This window comes from Berghia stephanieae, chromosome 4 (assembly GCF_034508935.2).
Source record: "Berghia stephanieae isolate SIO BIC M18660-M18661 chromosome 4, UCSD_Bste_1.3, whole genome shotgun sequence".
Classification (NCBI taxonomy): domain Eukaryota; kingdom Metazoa; phylum Mollusca; class Gastropoda; order Nudibranchia; family Aeolidiidae; genus Berghia; species Berghia stephanieae.
Genome location: NC_088363.1, coordinates 30915550 through 30936102, shown reverse-complemented (window position 1 = coordinate 30936102; position 20553 = coordinate 30915550). Strand labels below are relative to the sequence as shown.

General features: G+C 35.4%; 1 protein-coding gene across 3 annotated transcripts in view; it reads right to left on the bottom strand.

Moving 5' to 3' along the window:
• Positions 1-17094, bottom strand: part of LOC144970412 (uncharacterized) — a 56010-nt gene extending 38916 nt beyond the window's left edge. For 2 of the 3 annotated variants that reach the window (XM_078910011.1, XM_078910013.1), the window contains exons 1-12: positions 16772-17094; positions 8038-8187; positions 7521-7766; positions 6589-6738; positions 5425-5523; positions 4852-4944; positions 3729-3860; positions 3125-3334; positions 2300-2398; positions 1890-1983; positions 1134-1441; positions 289-463 (exon numbers count right to left, since the gene is read on the bottom strand). In XM_078910011.1, coding sequence (XP_078766137.1) covers positions 289-463; positions 1134-1441; positions 1890-1983; positions 2300-2398; positions 3125-3334; positions 3729-3860; positions 4852-4944; positions 5425-5523; positions 6589-6738; positions 7521-7766; positions 8038-8187 — 1756 coding nt within the window. In that variant the 5' untranslated portion in view covers positions 16772-17094. The remainder of the gene's footprint in view (positions 1-288; positions 464-1133; positions 1442-1889; positions 1984-2299; positions 2399-3124; positions 3335-3728; positions 3861-4851; positions 4945-5424; positions 5524-6588; positions 6739-7520; positions 7767-8037; positions 8188-16771) is intronic. The other variant, XM_078910012.1, reaches the window with a different exon arrangement.
• Positions 17095-20553: the final 3459 nt, after the last annotated feature.

Here is a 20553-nt window from a genome sequence, read left to right as displayed (position 1 = left end):
CAATAAAAAAATATAAGAACAAAGATACCACATTTAAATTATTATAATGTATTGATAAACAACTAATGGATATGATTTACAAGAGAAAAAAATGAAGCATATTATCAACAATTTGTAAATAAGGAAATGGTGAAGTGATGATAATGATGACGATGACGATGACCATGATGATGGTGATGATGATGATGATGATAGCTATGGTTGAAAAAAGATAACAGTCAGGAACAGATTCTATCAAACAGTTGATGTGACCAGAAACATAATGCCCAAAGTTGCCATGCAGCATACCATTATTCCTTGGAAGTCTGAGCAATGGCTGTGACTGTAACGACTGTAATTCGTGAAGAAGCTTATCCATGCTTGACTTTTTATTTTGTAGCTCTTGAAGTTTGTTTTGGATTTGTTGTCTTCCCATTTCTGCTAAATCTGTTTCTGTCTCCATGTTGTTAGGCGATTCTTTTTCCTTTGTTAAAAGAATCAGGGAAAAGAATGTAAAATATATATATATATATAAAGAAACAAAATATGCAATACATACTGTATTAAAAACTGGAGAAAAAATTCAAAATGAGCCCAACCCTAGTGTGACATTGGCAGTGAAAAAGTTCCAAACTCAGGAGAAACAAATTTAACTTCATTATTTCTGGTTGGTGGAATTCTTGTCAGTAAAAATTGTTCTGTGCCTCGTTTTTGTTTTGACTAAGGTAAATAAAGTTTTGACGACTCGACCTAAAAATTATTTATTTGAACAAGATAGAAGATTGCATGCCTATTTGTTTTTACTAAGTCAGACATTCCTTAAAAATATGGGAGTATGGTTAGTGAACAGCTACACTTGTCCATTCAAATAACAGGATAATACAATTAATATATTTGTAAAATTAGTCCTGAAATAAAAGTAATTCTTTTAAACCATCAGACCCAAAGAATATCCCAATTATTGTAGTGCTAAACTAGCGGTAAAAATCACTTATTATTTGGATAGGACACTATTGAACAAATAATAATAATAATAATAATAATAATAATAATAATAATAATAATAATAATAATAATAATAATAATAATAATAATAATAATAACAATTTTTAAAGCTTTTATCTATCCAAAACACAAACAAAAACAAAAAATACCTGTGAAAATTCATTGCGCAAAAAGTGAAGTTCTCTTCTCAGTTCCATAAGTTCTGTAGGAAGAGAAGCATTCCCTTCCCTCACATTGGAATTATCTTCATCATCAGATTCTGGATAACCAACAATGTTGGACTTGAGTACTCCATCCTCACCCACAACCCCCCTCTCCTCTGATTGGGATGGCTCTCCACCTCCTCCACTGTCCCTCTGCTTCGGTGGTCCATCTAATCCACCTTGAAGGAGATGAGGAACTCTAAACTGCTGCAATAGTTCCCTGCTTGATGCAACAGCTGCAATGGCAGCACGAGCTAAGATAAAAAAAATAAAAAGATAATAAATGGACATGTTGTTAAACATTCCTCGACAATCAGGGTTCCATTCTCTATTTTGGCATCAAATCTTACTGTTTTCACAAAAAGAGAAGTGGCAACGCTGCAACAAGGGCTTGATTGAAGCACGAGTCGCTTAACTGTAACTGATCTGTTAGTGAATATGACTAAGAATGCCATTATAGCACACTAAATAATGGTGACACATCATGAAATAAACGAAATTCAATTCCATAACGCAGCATCAAAAACATATAAACGAGAGTATTACAACATATGTTCCTCTTCTATTATACTATTGAAATAAGAAAATTCGTAACAGCAATAAAATATTTCTGTCATGGATGACATGCAGTAGATTTGCTATGTAAAAAAAATGGGTTATAAGAAATAAATAATTATAAAATAACAACAAAAAACAGTAAACCTTTGTTGTCTCTTGCTTGAGCTTCCATCAGTCTTTTCTCTGCTTCTCTGCGTTTAACATTCAATTCCTCTTGCCTGTTCATCAATGCTTGTAACTGAAAGACAATTTTTTTTAAATATGTAACTTTATTGGGCTAATATGTTAAACAGATATTTCAACAAAAGAAAAATATATGTATATTAAATTGGCTTAATTAATTCTTTAAAGGGCAGAGTTTGATTAAACTCTGATCTGAGATATATTTCTATAACATCAAGAAAGCACTAAAATAAAAACGGGATGAGACTCCATGCTGAAGCCTGGGTGACACAGTCTACACTATTCACTCCTAGGTGTAAAACAACTAGGCACTATTTCATTCGGTATTTGGTGCTGTACAGATTTTTTTTTATTTTTTTTTTCACAATTACCTCTTGTTGCTTTTCATTCAAGATACGAACAAGTTCCTGGTGATCCAATGAGCCACTGCTTCCATCCACTAGGGCTCCTCCCTTGGCTCCTTCTTCTGTCTGTTAAGAGGACATAGTATGGCAATTTTTTCTTCAATAGCTTGAGGTTTTAAATAGTGCAGTATCCACTTATTTTTTTATTGCATTCAATATTCTTTTACAAGAGGTCCCCCCCAAAAAACAGCAACATTTAACATGTGGGACATGAGATGAGGCTTATATGGTGCTATTATATGTTGGGTTGTTTTTTTTTGACAAAGACACGCCATCACTGTCCATATATCAATTTACACCTGAGCATGATGAGAAAATGTGAGAAAAGAGTGGGGGTTTTTAAAGGGCTTAATCTTGCACTAATCACAACATGACTCAAACCCATGACCCCTATATGTAATACAACTAGATCACAAAGCAGCATAATTCAAAATACCATACAAAACTTTGTTGTTTTCTTGAGAGAGTGAGAGAGAGTAGAGAGAGAGAGAGGAGGGGAGAGAGAGAGAGGGAGAGAGAGAGGAGGGAGAGAGAGAAGAGAGAAGAAAGAGAGAGAGAGAAAGAGAGAGAGAGAGAGAGAGAGAGAGAGAGAGAGAGAGAGAGAGAGAGAGAGAGAGAGAGAGAGAGAGAGAGAGAGAGAGAGAGAGAGAGAGAGAGAGAGAGAGAGAGAGAGAGAGAATTGGTGGAGTTGGAATTCACAAAGATTGCATAGGCCAACTTATGAAGTAAAAAAAAAAAATAAATAAAAACAACGAAACAACTGGTAATAGAATTCCATTATCCTAATATTACCTCTTGGACAGGAAATGAGGACGTCATGGCCCCATTGTTTGGACCACTGCCATCCATCTGATCTAGAGTATTGTTACTGCTGGCACTGAATCCAGTGGCACCAATAAGGCCTCCTGTAGCCCCTTGTGGTTGTTCATCTTCTTCATCTTCAAAGCCAAGGCCAAGCTTATCCTCAATGCGTGGCCGATTTGTGTTATCTTGTGAACCATCCTACAGAAAGGGAGAGTATGAAAATCCCTTAATTGAGCCTTTCAACTTTTGTGAAATTTCATCCGTTCCCACATAACTATTATTCATCCTCTTCCCACAAAATTATTATTGAAAAATTGTGAGAAATAATTTTTAAAGTTATCCAAGTAAAATTGTCTTCATTCTTTTTTGTTCTTTATGTTGTTAAATAATATCACACATTTGAATTAATCTATTTGCTTTAACTTTCCTTAAAGCCCTATTCAATAATACTCCACTGCCAAAGTTTTCTTGATGTAAACGGTAGATTATAATGTTCAAAATATTTGAAAGAAAACCAAATCTCCAGGAAATCAGGAATATCATCACCAGAGCATCTAATATTTCCCTCTTCAAGGTTTTCTAAGATACTTACACTGGTCTCAGAGTTTTGTGTCTGTACTTCTAAATCCACTGACGAATCATCTATCTCCTCCTTTCCATCTGGTCTTGCCAGCAAAGTATCATCTCCCTCCCGTCTCATACTAACATCCTCTCGCTCTATCTGCTGTGAAAATTTTTTAAAATATATATTACCAACTACAAAAGAATTAATTACTTTGTCAAGAAAAAGAGTATTTACAAATTTCATATAATGCCCAGAGTCATAAAGCACCATTTGAATTTTTTTGTCTTTCTTCATATATTCATATTGTGCGGCTATGTGGTCTTGTCGTATGACATTCGCTTTCGGATCGGAAGGTCCTGGGTTCGAGCCTCGCTCTGTGCATAGTTGAGTCCTTGGAGAAGGCTCTTTACTCACATTCTCTCACCGTACTCAGGTGTAAAATGAGTACCTGGTCGTTAACAGTGTTGTCTCTGTCCGAAAAAATTATAACATCGCCTTACAGGCGTCATGTCCCGTCCTAAATGTTAAATGTTGCTGTTGGCCAGGAACCCCTTGTAAAGCGATTTGAGCACATTTAGTGGAAATTGCGCTATATAAAAAAAGCTCAATATATATACCATCCATACATTTATTTTATCACACCTTGTCTTGAAATTCGTGAAGTGCAATTGTGTTTCCAAGATAAACATTTTCAATGTAACTTATGCATTACGAACAGACTATGTTGACCTGCCCATGACCGAGATGTGTGGCACCATGTTGTAAAGGCTGCATCCCGCAAGTCCCCCCCCCCCCCCCCCCACCCAATGACCATCCAGTCACGGGAATGAGTGAGTGAGTACATCAGTGCAGATCACTCTAAAACTATTTAAAGTTGATGTAAATTTGTAAAGATTAGTACCTATTAATAATACAACACTAAGATGGAACTTTATTTAAGCATTGAATATCATATGTACTGAGTGTAACAAATGCAAACCTGTTGGTAATCTAAAGAAAAATAAATAATAGCCCAGAGCTTTTAAAACAAACAAAAAAAAAAACACTAAAAAAAAAAAAAAAAGGGGGGGGGGGGGGGGGGCAGAATATCAAGACATTAAAATCCAATGTATAGGAGCAGAAAATTTGACAAAATTAAAGTTATACATACCAGTGTGTTTTGCAATAACCCTTTATAGCCTTGTTCTTGATCTTGAAGATTTTGGATAAGTCTACGAACTTTTTCTACATCTTCAGGTTTTTTCTGAAAAAACAAAAACCAACAACAGCAAACAATTAAAATAAAGTAAAACCATTGTAATTATTTGCATGATGTTGTATGTTATATAGTAGTATTATTTAGAAACCTTTTATCTATATTAATCTGAATTTCACTGAAACAAAAAAGATTAAACCAATACTTAATGTCAGCTACAATCCCTACACATATCACAGTTAATGGCATTTTAAAAATCTTACAATCAAAAACAACATCACTGCTTGTTTTTTTACACAGAGTAGTTCACAAAAATGTCACATATTTGCAATGAAATTAATAAATACATTTAAAAAAAGATGTTCCTATTTTCTGTTCCCAAAAGAATGAAAAAAAAAAAAAATACAATATAATTGCATTAAATTATTTACAGTGATAGATGATTACCCAGAATCTATTTATTTAAAAAGGAAAGAAAAGAAAAGGGGAATATTTAAAACAATATAATACAAATAATATCATACTCACCCTTTCTCCCATTCTTTCCATGCTCTCTAACATAGATCTGGCCTGCTTTATGAAATCTCTAATTTGCATAAGCCGTGTTACAATTTCTTTACTGTCAGGCTGGATAAAAATAGAATAAAAAGGAGACAGATGTAATTCGTCCACAGCAGATTCAATTATTCATAATTAGCTTAACTTTTATTTTTCTTAATTATACAACTTGAGAAAAGTCTTAAAATTATCCATTTTTTAATTCAGAAAAGTGAGTGGAGCAGGCACTTATATTGGTAACAACAAGAAATGAAGTGAGTAGAAAAGTGCCAGAAGACAATAGAGAATAAAAAATTTTCGCAGCGGTGATGGGGTTTGAACCTGCAACATTATTGGTACGACAACTCCGCCTGGCCAGTGAGAGCGTGACTCTACCGTATGAGCTATCCACGAACCCAAAAAAATTTGTATCAAACTCAGGTCATTCATTACTAGAGCTCTCTCTTACCGACTACTGGAGACCGGGGGTCCCAAAATTATCCATTATCATATTAAGTCAATTCAACACATGTCACAAACCATGTTTTCTGGACAATAAGCCGCACCACCCAAGTTTTTTTCTAAAAATCAATTTTATCCTTTCATAAGCCGCTAAGGGGTATAAGACACTTTTTTAAATTCAATACCAAGCGAACCCATTGAAGTTTCCGGCTTCAATACAAGTGTGAAAGCGTGATTCAAGCTTATCTCCAAGGGCTGTAGATAATTCCACCAGGGATAAAAGTTATATTTTTGACCACTTCTCTCACTCCATCTGTGATATGGGCTCTAAAATAATAGTATTAGCTGCTCCTGACTATAAGCTGCAGGGTCGTGATCAAGGAAAAAAAGTTGCAGGAAAATATGGTATTTAACATCGCAAGAAAAGTTGTATTCTTCGTCCATGATACCAAAACTATGATATAGGTCAGTGGAGATGTACTTCGCAATTTAGAAATATAACATTGTGATACTATCTCAACAATGAAATAGGACATCAATATAGCAAAAATACCTACCTCTCACAAATTTTCTTTCCCTTTTTTATCTAAAAGATGAGTTGGACATCTTTCTTATCATCCAAATGTTACATTTAGAATAGACTCTACTTATTGTGAATAAATTCCTTATATAGTTTGAGAGAGTAAAACTTACCGCAGGACCCCTGGCACTGGTGTCAACATTTTTATTTTGATTGATCAAATCCAGGTTGGGACTCATCCTGTTCATTGAAGTATTGTGCAGTCTTGATCGAATTTGTTGGATCCGTCTCTCATTGTTCCTCTCACCATCTGCATTGTCAAGCTTAAATTATTGTAAAAATAAATAAATATAAAAAATAAAAAAATAGTATTGAAGGTAGACAGTAACAAATAATGAAAGAGTGACAGTGGCAACTACAACAAGTGCTTAACAATTTGAACTGCATATCATGGAAATTTTTCAATATGGCCTGCTGGATGAAGCATAGTCGAATTAATTAAACATGGTAAAACCATAATAAAACAATGTATGAATGTAATTATCCATCCCAATTTCATTCTATTTTTTTTTTTAATTTTATATTTGTTTTGCAATGTAACAATCAAGATGTACCCCATTCCCAAAGCAAAAAACAATGACAATAAAAACTTCAAATTCACATATAATAATCTTTACATCAAGATACATATAAAAAGAACATTTAGCAATGAGAAGGCAAATGTTACTATATATTACAACACAGCTTGACCGCATAGTTTTCTACAATATGCAGACCTGCAACAGGCAACAATAAGACTTTTCGTATAATCTTTTTATTAAAAGAAAAAAAAAAAAAAAAAAAAAGGTTTAATACATCATGTATGATTTACATTTCATAAATTGTCATTTTAAAGAGTTTTAAAATGAACAGGCTTGTTCAATTTTGGTAATATATTCATTTCTCACAAAATAACAATATTTTCATTAATTTTCATTTTGATTTAAATTTAAGTTTCCTTATCAAGAGTGAATAAATTTGACTTTGGCCTAGTTAGGGACCAATAAAAATCAGCAAATACCAATAAGTGTTAGTGGCGAGTTTGAGAACGACATAATTTGCTTACATAGTCAAAATCGCCAAACATCATCTGCTGCTTTAGGTTTTCTAAAGAGATCTTCTGTGACGTTGGAGTGCTTGGGTTAATTTTGGTGCGAGGAAAAGATGTTTGCGAATGGTGTCTCAACTCTGCCCCTCGTGGTGGGGAATCCATGGAGAGCGACTGTTCCCTTTCCCTCTCTGGATTTCCTTTTGATTTCTTTCGCCGTTTTGAATCCCCTCCCAAGTTCATTGGATGTAAATCTGCTAAATCCTGAAGGATGACGAAAATCAAGGAGTAAAGTTTTGCTCTGTACAACAATTAAAATAAGAAAAAAGATGCAACACGACTGTTATTTGAAATGTCTTTTCTGTATTCAAAAATGTGACACTCATGGGACAAGTACATGACTTTTTATCTCACTTTAGACTTATGAAACTATTTAAAAAATCATTATTTAGACATACATGAAGTACAATTTTTGTTACAAAAGAGAGTGAGATTAAATAAATTTAGCAGTGCAATTGCTTTTAAAAATGCTTACCCAATTGTTGATCCTGATATCACTGGGAAGACTATTCAAACTCTGAGCATCATCTCTATCAGAACTCACTGACCTCTGCCAATTGCTGCGTCTCATGGAATCAGATTTTGATTGTTTATTCGGGTTCGGGTGATAACCACCAGATGCCATCTGAGAGAAAAGATATTGAAAACATGATGATTCTTTTTTTGCAGGGGAGACAAAGGGGCCTGTTAACTAAACTGGCAGAGGACTTCAACTTACAAATTGACAGTCATCAACCCTAGGTTCTGTCAACTCATCAGAGATTAGCAGACTGGATCTATTGAATCTAACAGAAATCATTTTGCAAAAATCCGGGTATTCTATCACAACAATAACAAGCTAATGATAAAAGGATAATACTCTGGCTCCATTAGCTTAAATTCAATATAAGGACTACAATTATGTTACAACCAAGTTCTAAATAGTTTTTTTGTTTTTAGTTTTTAAGCGTTTTACAGCCCAAGCGACACATTTAGGTCATTTCAGCACCAGTATAAAGGAAGAAAATGGGACAGTACAAAAATATGATTTACGATGAAAAGCACACAAGAAAAAAAAAAACGACAAAAGGGGATGATTCAAATAGAGAACAATGTAGTTTCCAAGAGCATGCCATCAATGTAGTTTAAAGATCACCTAAAAGTCTCATCCAGACACAAGCTCAGGACCTGGCTGAGAGGATCACGCTCAAATGCTTACATTATACATTCAAAACACTATAAAAATACATAACAGAGAGATGATTTATAACAACACAAAATATCATCTCCCAAAACTTTAACAAAACATTTGACTGCCAAGGACTCTGTCCAGGGAAAGGACAAAACCAAGTAATCTTAGTCCAAAACAAAGACTGAAAGCAAGCTGGAAAACAGATAAAGGGTATAGAAGACACTATGGGAGGTCAAGAACCCCACACAGAACTCCTTAATAAATGGAGTATTATGGCACATGAGATTTATAACCTGTCATTGTGCCTTGCATTATCAACACTATTGAGTACACAAAAACAATGACATGGCTGAAATCTAACACAATTGAAATGCCTCATAGTCCTTACTGGTCCAAAACAACATAACACATTAAATCAGCTATTCTGTGGGTTGCAACCAAGAATGAAGGACAGTGTAGGCATCGTCATCAATTATGCAAAAAATCTATAATTAGACAGCAAAGGCTTTCCGTGCCATGGCTCATTCCTTAATTAATAACAGCACAAGAGGAAAGGTACTTCAACCCTTGGATAGATCTCAAAGTAAATATTCATGACAAAGAGAAAGGATACTTGGTCTAAAAATTGGTCTACTGAGTTAATCTGTACATCTGTGTTTTTGGATAAAGGGAGGGGAAATTGTAACATCTTATCCAAAGATTCACTTGTCAACAAATCTCTTTCCTTAGAAAATAATATTAATCATACATAAATAGATGTGAATGCTGATACCAAATTCGATATACTATTTAACATGCGCTTTAAAAAAATATCATTAACAAATGATCAGCAAATGACAAGTGCTGAAACATTTTTATCATCGAAAAAGTGTGTAAGTGTGACCATCTAAATGATAGTACTGTACAAAAGAAACTGCCCCTATGGAAATGATAGTATAATAATTGCATATAAATATAATTATATAAATGGAAATAATAATTACATTATATAGCACAGTTGATGCAAATTCTAAAAGGCAAGGGCAGAGACAATCCTATATCTTAAGGGAAAACCAAGACTGTGCAAGGGACCATTTTACAGATCAAAATAAGAGACAGAATCGAAGATCTCAACAATAGTATTTAAAAATCAGAGCATAATCATTGGATATTTAAATAGGAAATCTAACATTTGAAAGGTACCTGAATCAGACTTTGTCATGATTTTTGAATTGTAGATAATCAATCAGATCAATAAGCCTGGCTTGTTAACCTTTCTTGGACACTTTTTGTACTCCACTGAACTATTGACAGTGTGCATTCATTACTGCTTGCTATGCCCAGCCACTCTCCTAAATGGATTGACACCTTGTCAGTTGATTGCCGCCTTTGCCTTTGCAACTTTGTAGTTTGTGACATGACAATCGAATTCAAGTCTGTGGGTCAAGGTTTTGAGTTTCTCTCTGGGGTGTGCAAAGTTGAGTCTTTGGAAAGGCATTTTACTCACATTTTCTTTTTCCATAATCGGGTGTAAAATGAGTACCTGAATAGTAACAGTATTGTATCTAACAATAAGAAATTATAGTAGCATCTGATAAGCTGCATGTTAATAGTTAAGCCTGGGCAGTACCAGCAATTCTCAGTCCCAGTATCTTTTTATTTTATCGACAACAAAATGTGACATTGTTTGTAAGAATAGTAATCGTGAAGCATTGGTTGATATCTATTCTGTGCAAGCTTTTTATAAACCCTTGTTCCAATCTCACCAATGTTCGTAGATCATCTGTCAAGCATTTTTCTCGGATGAAGCGGAGATGATTGTACCAATACTACTTCTTTCCTCGTACCAATACCAGTACTAGCAATTCCTGATATTACTCGGTATCTGCAAGCTCACTATTGCTCAACACCACTGCATGTCTCGCCCAACATATTCAGTGTTGCTACTGGTTGTGGGACCCTTTGCACAAAGTGCTTCGATTACATTCTAGTGTATATTCCCCGTTTAAAATAAAAGTTTTCTTTATTTTTAGACGGGAAAAGACAAGCTGTATACAGCAGCAGCTATCTGGCCTGTTGATCAAATGCGTGTAAAATGGAATGGCAATTCATTCCACCACTAACAGTAATTTTAAGACCTACAAATAACATATAATGACCACTCTGACTATGAGGGGCTCAGGTGTATCAGCAACACTCCCAGACCTAGTATATAGGCCACCCAATTTTCATTTGGTATGAACACTGTATGTCAATTAGAAATAGCTTATCCAATATATGCTGAGTTAATCTTTCTTACCAGATTTGACCGAGTGCTGGGTTATTTCAAATTGTTCAATATATCATGATTCATGGGACAAAGGGTTCAAAAAGTAAGCAATAATCATTGGAACTGCTCCTGTCATGCGACCAAGATTTCTAAATTCAGGCCTGCCTTAACCTGGCCCCCCAGGAAAACGCGACCGATGCGGCCGCAGTGCGGCCGCATAATTTGCCACTTACCGCAATGCGGCCGCATAATTCACCTTTTACCGCATAATTATGCAAAATATGGTTTTTAGCGTGAATTTATGACCATTGTATGAAGAAGAATTAAACCGAAAAAGTCCGACGATGTTCCCAAATGTGACAGTGACTTCCATTTAACTTTAAAGGGAGGCTATTCCAATTCCAAGCAGGGTTGCCTGGATTCAGTCGTCTGATGTCACGCAGCTCGGCAACGGCGGCCATCTTGGTTCTAAACAAAGAAAATCATTACTTTTTATTCTTCATGCTGGCTAGAACTTTTCATTCCCTTTTCATATGCCTTTTGATCAGAATGTGTAAAAGTCAAAACATGATCAAATTTATGTTTTTTTTCCCTCTGGAAACGTTTTTATGCTCGCCGGAGAAATATTTCATACGGGCGTCCGCCATTGTTCCGATAGTTTAGAGCCAGTGTTACTAAGTTACCATGCGTCATTAGGAAGGAAGTGACGTTACGACTATTGAATCCTATTTGGCAGATTTTCTGCCAAATGTCCTTTTTTTTTGGCAGAATTTGAAGTCGTCTGGCAGGGAAAAATCAGTTTGGCAGATATTTGGCAGATTTTATTTTCCGAGGCCTAGCCTAGAAAGAGGAGCGTTAGCTCTCCTCTTTCTCGGGGCCTAGGGATGAAATGAATGTATAGGTCTACTACACGTTTTCCATGGCAATTTTTATGTATTAGTGATATTTTTAAACTTGGGAAATGAAAAAAAAAATTATGACATCGGCCTTGAGAATTTTTTGTTTAACAAAACTGCTGAGTTTTCAAAGGGGGTACTATAAATAGTACGGTTTGGCAGATTTTTGTGGTATTTGGCAGATTTTTAAAATCCAGTTGGCAGAATGCCTGAAATTAATCTGGCAACCCTGATTCCAAGTGTACGATTTGATTTGTCTTCTTGAGATCTACCCTGCTAAGCTGCTCCTGTCTCCACCTTGGGATCAACTTGAGAGCCTCACAAAGCTGAAAACTGTACCCGAGGAGGAGATCAAGAGGTACACCCGGCAGCTTGGGCCCCTCGCGGTGAAGAACTCCATCACCTCTTCTGTTGACGTGCCACATTTTTGGCAGTCCATTTCTGATGAAGTGCTAGCTTTGGCTGCTTGTGCCAAGTGGTACATATACACCACGATCAACAGCGCTGATGCTGAGCGCAGTTTTTCTGTTTACAATCTGATATAGACAGGCGCAGGAGTCTTAGCACAACGTCTCTATGACATCTAGCTTGTCTGTGCTACAACAAAAAATTAAGTTTTGAATTTGCGTTGTAGTTCTTTAATTTTGAATTGGTTAAATGTAAATAAAGCAATGGAAAAATTTAGACAGCTATTTATTACTTTTTTCTTGTTTTGCATAATTTGTAATTTCCCCTCGCATAATTTGCCTTTTCCCCCCGCATAATTTGCAATTTCTCCCGCATAATTTGGGATATTTTTTTGCATATTTCCGGGGGGCCAGCTTAACCCTCCTCTCCTTACAGGCATTTTCATGACTTTTCCTTTAAAAGCCATACCCATTCAAGACATTTTTTCTCTCTCTTAAACTAAACCAAAAAAATGCAATGCTATTTATGATTTTATTCAGAAACGTAACTTCCTTTCGTACAGCGTTACATTTTAATGGCTATAAAGATGGTAATTGTCTATCTTTAAAATGTGTGATGAATAAAACAAATTTGACTATAAAAGATGCTGGTTGTATCGTAACAGTGGCGATTTTCCTCTCATTGATAAGGAACTGGTTAACTTTTAATAGTACTGTTTTTAAAGGAGACGCTGTCACAGTACTTTCCACTGAATCTGACAACTTTTGGTGGATGGACTGAGGTGCTGAATGTAGTAATAGTAAGCCCCCACCATCTTGACTATTTTCTTGTCAGATGTTGTTCAAGTTGCCAAATAAAACTGACAATAAAAATCATTTTTAGCATGAGATAAGATAAATGAAGAGTAAAATGCTCTGTGACACTTAAATGAATTGTTGCACAAATCAGACAAAGCTGAATAAGAAAGCATCCAATTATGAAAATAAGATGGCAGAGATTACTAAATCAAAATTTTCCAAAACAATTCAGGAAGGCAGAGTGATATGACAAAGACCCAGCTCTCAACCATCTACCCTCTTTGTGCGTGATAAACATATTTGTTTTTTCAGAAGTCAACACTTTTTCAGACTGCAGATTAAAATTTTGGACAATTTTTTACATATTGCTAGTGGGATGTAGAACAACATCCCTTGGTTACTATAAAAGAACTTATTTGTTTCTGTAAGGTTTAACTTCAGAAAGTTTGATCCACCTATTTGTGAAATTGAAAATTGAAAAAGATGGATTTTCTGATGCCAGTCCGTTACCAATATTATAATGTCAAATAAATTCAAGTTAATAAAGATCCATCTTTTTCTTTTAATATATGGTAAGGGAGGACATGATGCATTTTTACTCTGATTTGTCAGTCCGTTACCCGTGGAATTTCCCTGAAAAGAGTTTAAACATTCTGCATTCCTTTCGCCCTTTTGAATGAATGATGCTGGCAAGGACTGGTTTCCCTTAATTACACTCCTCTTAGACACACGAGTCCTTTTGTACTGTAATTCAATCTGGGTTTGCAGTATAGGTATTAATAAAACTTAAGACTACTGGCAAGTACTTTTAACTAAACCTAATACTAATAGAAAAAACAAAAACCCTAGAACCTTTATAACGACCTAACTATAACTAGAACCTGAGAAGAAAAGAAAACCCTCGGATCGCGAGCAACCACAATAGTAGAAATAGTGAGAGAAAAATACATAGGGCGACTGCTCTGCACTACCTTTCAATGTACTTCAATGACAATGGCGCCGGAGAACCAAGACAATGGTCATATTATGAAATGTTTTACTTTTACCAATCAATCAAGTTTTGTTCTACAAGCGCTACTAAAAATTGACAAATTGAATAAATAAATTTAATAAACGACATCTGAAAAAAGATCCACGATTAAAATAACAATATAAAGTAAATCTACTTCGAGGAACATCTCCCAAGGTCTACAACATCTACAAATGTTTCGGGCATGTCGCAGAATACTTTAGTTCTTGTTCTTGTATTTTTTCTTTGTCTTAAGGAGAAAGCGGCTCAATGATCTTTTTTCTTGCAGATGAAGTAAAAAAGAATTCAGGCGGCAGCAAAACAAAACTCAACCAAAGACATCTGTTTGGGTTCCAAATTAAATATTCGCTTTTACCTAAAAAAATCTGCCAATAAATCTTGCCAGCAATGATCAGACAAACAATCATAAATTACAAAGAAATAGTGATGTTGAGAAATGTGTCTCAGAAGTCGTTGCAAAGAAATACAGTAAATTGTGTAAAATTGGTGTGTGAAGACATGAAGATCAGACACATCGCGAATACATGTTAGGGCAACTGGCGCACAACAGACTGCAATCGTAAAACGGGGAATCCCCTTGATTGCCACAGAGAAAAATAAGAAAAGAGAGAGAGAGAGAGAGAGAGAGAGGGAGAGAGAGAGAGAGAGAGAGAGAGAGAGAGAGAGAGAGAGAAGAGAGAGAGAGGGAGAGAGAGAGAGAGAGAGAGAGACAGAGAAATAAATATAATATATATATATATATTATATATATAATATATATATATATATATTATATATATATATATATAAGAGAGAGAGAGAGAGAGAGAGAGAGAGAGAGAGAGAGAGAGAGAGAGAGAGAAGGGGGGGGGGGGTCTAAAGTATTGTCTTTATACTAATTCAGGCTTTTTTTTTCAAAATGGAGCAAATACATTCTTTTAATTTATTATTGTCTAATATTCTGTCCTCTGAAGTAGAGAATGATAGATTGTCTGATTTCAGGCAATGGCCTGAAGATTTACAGGCCTGTATTATTTTTGTCCACTGATTCCCTACTACCAGTAAATATCACTCTCATAAACAAAGAAGAAAAATCCTTTTTTTTTTGGAAGTGTCTAGCCTAGGGAGACCAAAATCTTGGTCACTGTTTCTTTCGATTGAAGAGGAGAGCTTTTCATTTTTTATTTATTTATTGCTTGACTTTTAAATTTTTTAATTGTTTCATTTTCTTTCTGGTCTTCTTTTTTACTTTTTTTTTTTAAAGCAATGTATATTATTATCATGTGCTACCCCCACCCCCACAAAAATATTCAGAAGAGATTGCAAATCATCGACAGTGGAGTTGTTTTTGTTCTTTACCTTATTGTTTGGGGGATTTTTTAGGCTTTGTAATATTATTATCACCCCCCCCCCCCCCCCCCCCCCCCCCAACCTACCCCAGAAAAGGTGTCAGCTGTCCAATACAAAAATGATTTTACCATTTTCTTTACTTAATTTTGGCCAAAAATTCTGAAAAAAATATGTCTAAAAAATTTCAACATTTCGATTTCGGAGTTATCCAATGATATTTTACATAGCTGCAACATAGCTTGTTAAAAAAGCCTTCCAAGATATTACCACTGTATGCTGAAAATAGCCTACCACAATATCACTGTACAGTGAAAATTGCCTACCACATTATTATCACTGTACGGTTAAAATTATCTACCAAGATATCATCACCATACAATAAAAATTGCGTACCACACTATTATCAGGGTACGGTGAAAATCGCCAACTGTACGGTGAAAATCGCCGAATGATGAAAATCGCCTACCAAGATTTGCACCGGGAAAATGGCTTATCACACTATTGTACGGTGAAAATAGCCTTCCCCACTACTAATAGGAGTACTAGGTATTATCACCATACAGTGAAAATAGCAGCTTCCTAAATAAATAAGAGAAAAAAAAAACTCGCCTCTTCAACAGTTTCATGATACAAACGAAAATACTGTCCTATACCGGGAAGCCAAAATCTTGGTCTCTCTCGCCAAAATGGCTATCTATAACTATAGCTCTAACTGTCTAACTCTAACTATTAAACCTTCTGTGTAAATAAAAATAAACATGGAAGTAATTATGATTTGAAAGAAAATTGAGCTGTTGAAGATTGAGATATCATTATCATCATGTTTTGTGCTTTCTTTCAGTCATGGCCAAAACCTGATTGCTGGTCATCCACAATAAACTTACTCAATTCAATTCCACCGGTGGGTGTGCTTAGTTTCTTATCTATCTCTATCTTGTTCTCAGATTTCAGATCCGGTAAATCGTTGGTCTTTGACTTTGATTTGATTTGGCACTTGTGTTTGAATCCAAGATACAAACATAATTATATAGATATCTCTGTAATATTTCAAAATTTGGGGCAATGCTCCATAAAATAGAAGTCTCACTCCAGCCCTTACACTATTCCAATAATCTTGTTGAACATGTTCAGTTTCAAGATTCTTCAACTTCAAGCTTTGTTGATTCAAAGTTCGAGGCACGGTATGAGTTGAGTATGAATGATGGTATGGCTGACCATAACATTCACATAGCAACAAGAATGAACACGTCTCTAAATGCTTTTTACTTGATATGAGCAGTGATATCAATATTTGCACTGACAATAAATAATAATCAATTATCTAACTTACTCTGAAAATTTCCAAGCTACGATATTTTGTTGGAGTAAAAAACGGGGAATGAACTCCAAAAAATGTTTATGACTGCAGACTCAAGAAGGCAACCATTTTGTCGGTATGTATTGATACAAAATTATTTGAGTCCATTTATCATTTCTGGCAGCATCCATATACTTTTTTAAAAATTCAATAGTTCATTATACAACATATATAGTTGTAGTAATATATATGAATCTGTATCGTATATGAATACAATTATTGTTAATTTCGTTGTAACTATTTTTCCAAGCGCTATAGGATTTGAGTAAGCATAACTGATGAGTCTTACCAGATCTTTTGACCTGGGAAGCGCAAGTTATTTTTATGCTAGTTTACACAAAAATCTTCACATCTCATTCATTTGACAATAAAGTTTTTCAATTACAAAAGCAACATCCGAGAATAATGAATACTTTTAATCATAATCAGAAGGATTTGGGACCATCCATTATATATCATCAAAAGAAAAAAAATATTCTGTTTTAAAAAATAGATCCGCCAATCTGGCGCTTTTACCTACGAATTGTGCAAAGAATCCGATTTCTTTTTTTTTTTTTAATTCTTAGAACTAGCTTCTATAATTTACCTAGAGAAATTTACCCAGAGATTTGTCTTAATGAACTCAAATGTAGTGATATGGATGTTTTCAGTCAGGACCACAGAAGGATTATCACCCTGGCCGACGTACACATCGACCCTGGCCCTTGTGTTGTGCCCATGTGCACGTCACGCAATTTACCATATCTTTTAAAAAAATATGAGCTTTTATATAGCCTAGCGCAATACCCACTAAATGTGCTCAAAGCGATTTACAAGAGGTCCCTGGCTAACAGCAACATTTTTAGGACGGGACATGGCGCCTGTTAGGCGATGTTAGAATATTTTCGGACAGACACAACGCTGTTAACGACCAGGTACTCATTTTACACCTGAGTACGGTGAGAGAATGCGAGTAAAGAGCCTTCTCCAGGGACTCAACTATGCGCCGAGCGAGGCTCGAACCCAGGACCTTCCGATCCGAAAGCGAGTGTCATACCACTAGACCATATAGCCGCATATCTACGACTCAAATATGAATAAGCAAACCCATCGTTGGCCTGCAGGCATTCGAGAAGCAGCAACATATCAACAATATTTATTTTGTCAAAATAGTACATTGTCGCTCAGCTTACGGGAAGGTCCGACACTGTCTAAACAAACAAACCATTTACTGTGCATCATATAGCTAAATACCATAAATGATAATAATGATGATGATGTTGATGATGACAACCCACACCCGGCATAGTAATCTTCACCACATGTGGATGGAAATGGAGATAAAGATAAAGGGAGTAAATCTGACTCATGAATGAACAACACAAAACAAACGACGTTTCGGCCTTTCTCAAGTAAACACAAAATACATATTTATTTATATTAGGTTATCATAATAATATGGGCGAAAATTTGTAAATGTGGGTGTGTGTGTGTGTGTGTGTGTGTGTGTGTGTGTGCAATGGAAGAGAAAGAGAGAGAGATAGGTAGAGAGAGAGAGAGAGAGAGAGAGAGAGAGAGAGAGAGAGAGACAGACAGACACAAAGAGAGAGACAGAGAGAGAGAGAGGGGGGGGGGGGGGGAAGAGAGAGAGAGAGAGAATGATAGTGGGAGAACGGGAGTGGAAGGATGCGTTTGAGATATATATTATTATAATATATAGTTTGGATATCATTACGTCCCCTCTCTCTCTCTCTCTCTCTCTCTCTCTCTCTATCTATCTATCTCTATTTCTCTCTCTTCCATTGCACACACACACACACACACACAAACACACACACACACACACACACACATTTACAAATTTTCGCCTATATTATTTAGGCAATCTAATATATATATATATATATATATAATAGATGTCATGCTTTGAACGTTTAATGTTTTTTTTTCTTTTCTTTCTGTTGTTATTTGATTTTTTTAAATTGAATAATTTGAAAATACAAATCACCATTGTATTGTCCTTATTGATTTTACCTTTGATCAAAAGGCAAAAGTCGAATTTTGTTACTTCATTTATTTTAAAACAGTTGAGCACACAGATTACCAGATGATATGTCTAAAAATAAATACGATTGTTCCGATCGTAATAGTAACATTTTGCTCGTTGAACTGATGGTTCCTATGGTATTTTGTTAACCAATTAACTTCTACTACCTCTAGTAAAACATGCTTTTAAAAATTTGGCCAGAAACCTCTTCCTTCACATATTCATCGATTTAAAGGACCCATGTGAGGTCCCAGGTTTGAGAGTTTTTGCCAAAAGAATTCATTTAAATCGATCGATATTTGAAGGACCAAGGCCAAATTTTTGAATTCATGGTTTTTTCAGTGTTTTACTGGTTAACACAATGAATATTAAAGGAAAAAAAGATGTCTTATGCAAATTATCAGTTGATGTATACACCATCATATCGTGTCCCTATCATAACATGTTACTATATTCATAATGCTACTCACAAGATTAATGCATGGCATGGAACGAAATCCACCAAGACATTCCTGGGGTCGACAAAATAAAATTACTTCTCTGCTCTAATCGTTTTATAATGTGTCCCTTGCCAACAGCAACAAGTAGGACGATATATAACGCCGGTTAGGCATTAATACAATTATTTCGGACAGAAACAACGTTGTTAAGAGCCATGTACTCATTGTACACCTGAGTACGGTGAGAGAATGTGAGTAGAGAGCTTTTCTAAGGATTCAACTATACGCCGCTCAGAGTAGGAATCGAGCTCTGTGCCTTCCAATCTGAAGACCACCTAGCCAACCATCCAAAACTAATAATGATAGGACCACACAACAATAACAGTGAGATGATTAACAATGGAATAAAATATCTCTTTAAAAGGGTACTATACATTTGACAGTCTCCCTCCCAGCTAAAGATTTCGGACATAACCAGGGAAAAAACACCAAGCAATCTCAATCCAGAAAAAGGGTTTCATGGCGCTTGCAAAACATTTAGGTTATATCAGCGCCTGTAATAAAAAAAAAAAAGGAAAGAAATGGGATAGTGAAAAAATTAAAGTATCCAAGAAATTCCAAAAGCATACCATCAATGTACCTAAAAGTCTCATTCAAATGTTTAAAAGATATTTTCAAACAAAAATGTAACGACCAGTCCATAAAAGAGAGAGGATTTACAATGAAAATCCTTGCATACTTTTGACTATTTCCCTCTCAGCCAAGGATTCCGGAGAGGATCAGGACAGAACCAAGTAAACCCATTCCAAGACAAAGGCAAGGACAGAAAGCAACTCATAAAACATATGTATAGGGGGATAGAAGACACTGCAACCCGTCTTTATGGACTTTGGAAACCACTGTTCCCTCAACTTTATTAAGTGCCATTTGATGAATGAACATTACGATAAAGAACTTTTCGCTAAGACAATAAGCACCTTGACATTGAAAATGTTGGAAGTATTGGAGAGGCAGTTGGGAGAATTTTTAGGGGATGGAATCTTTGCTGGCGTGATACCTCCTCAGCAAAAAGTTATTCTGGACAAGTGCCCACTCACAAACTTGACTGGAGAGCGACTGTTTGGAGATTTCGACTATGATATTTCAAAACGTCGACATTCATCGACTCACCACAGATCATTTATCAATATGTGGAAGCATAATGGTATAATGAAGTGGCTTAAGAATAAAAGCACCAGTGACCAACAAAGGATTCTTAAAAAAGCTCAGAGTAGATCGAAGTTGCTAAG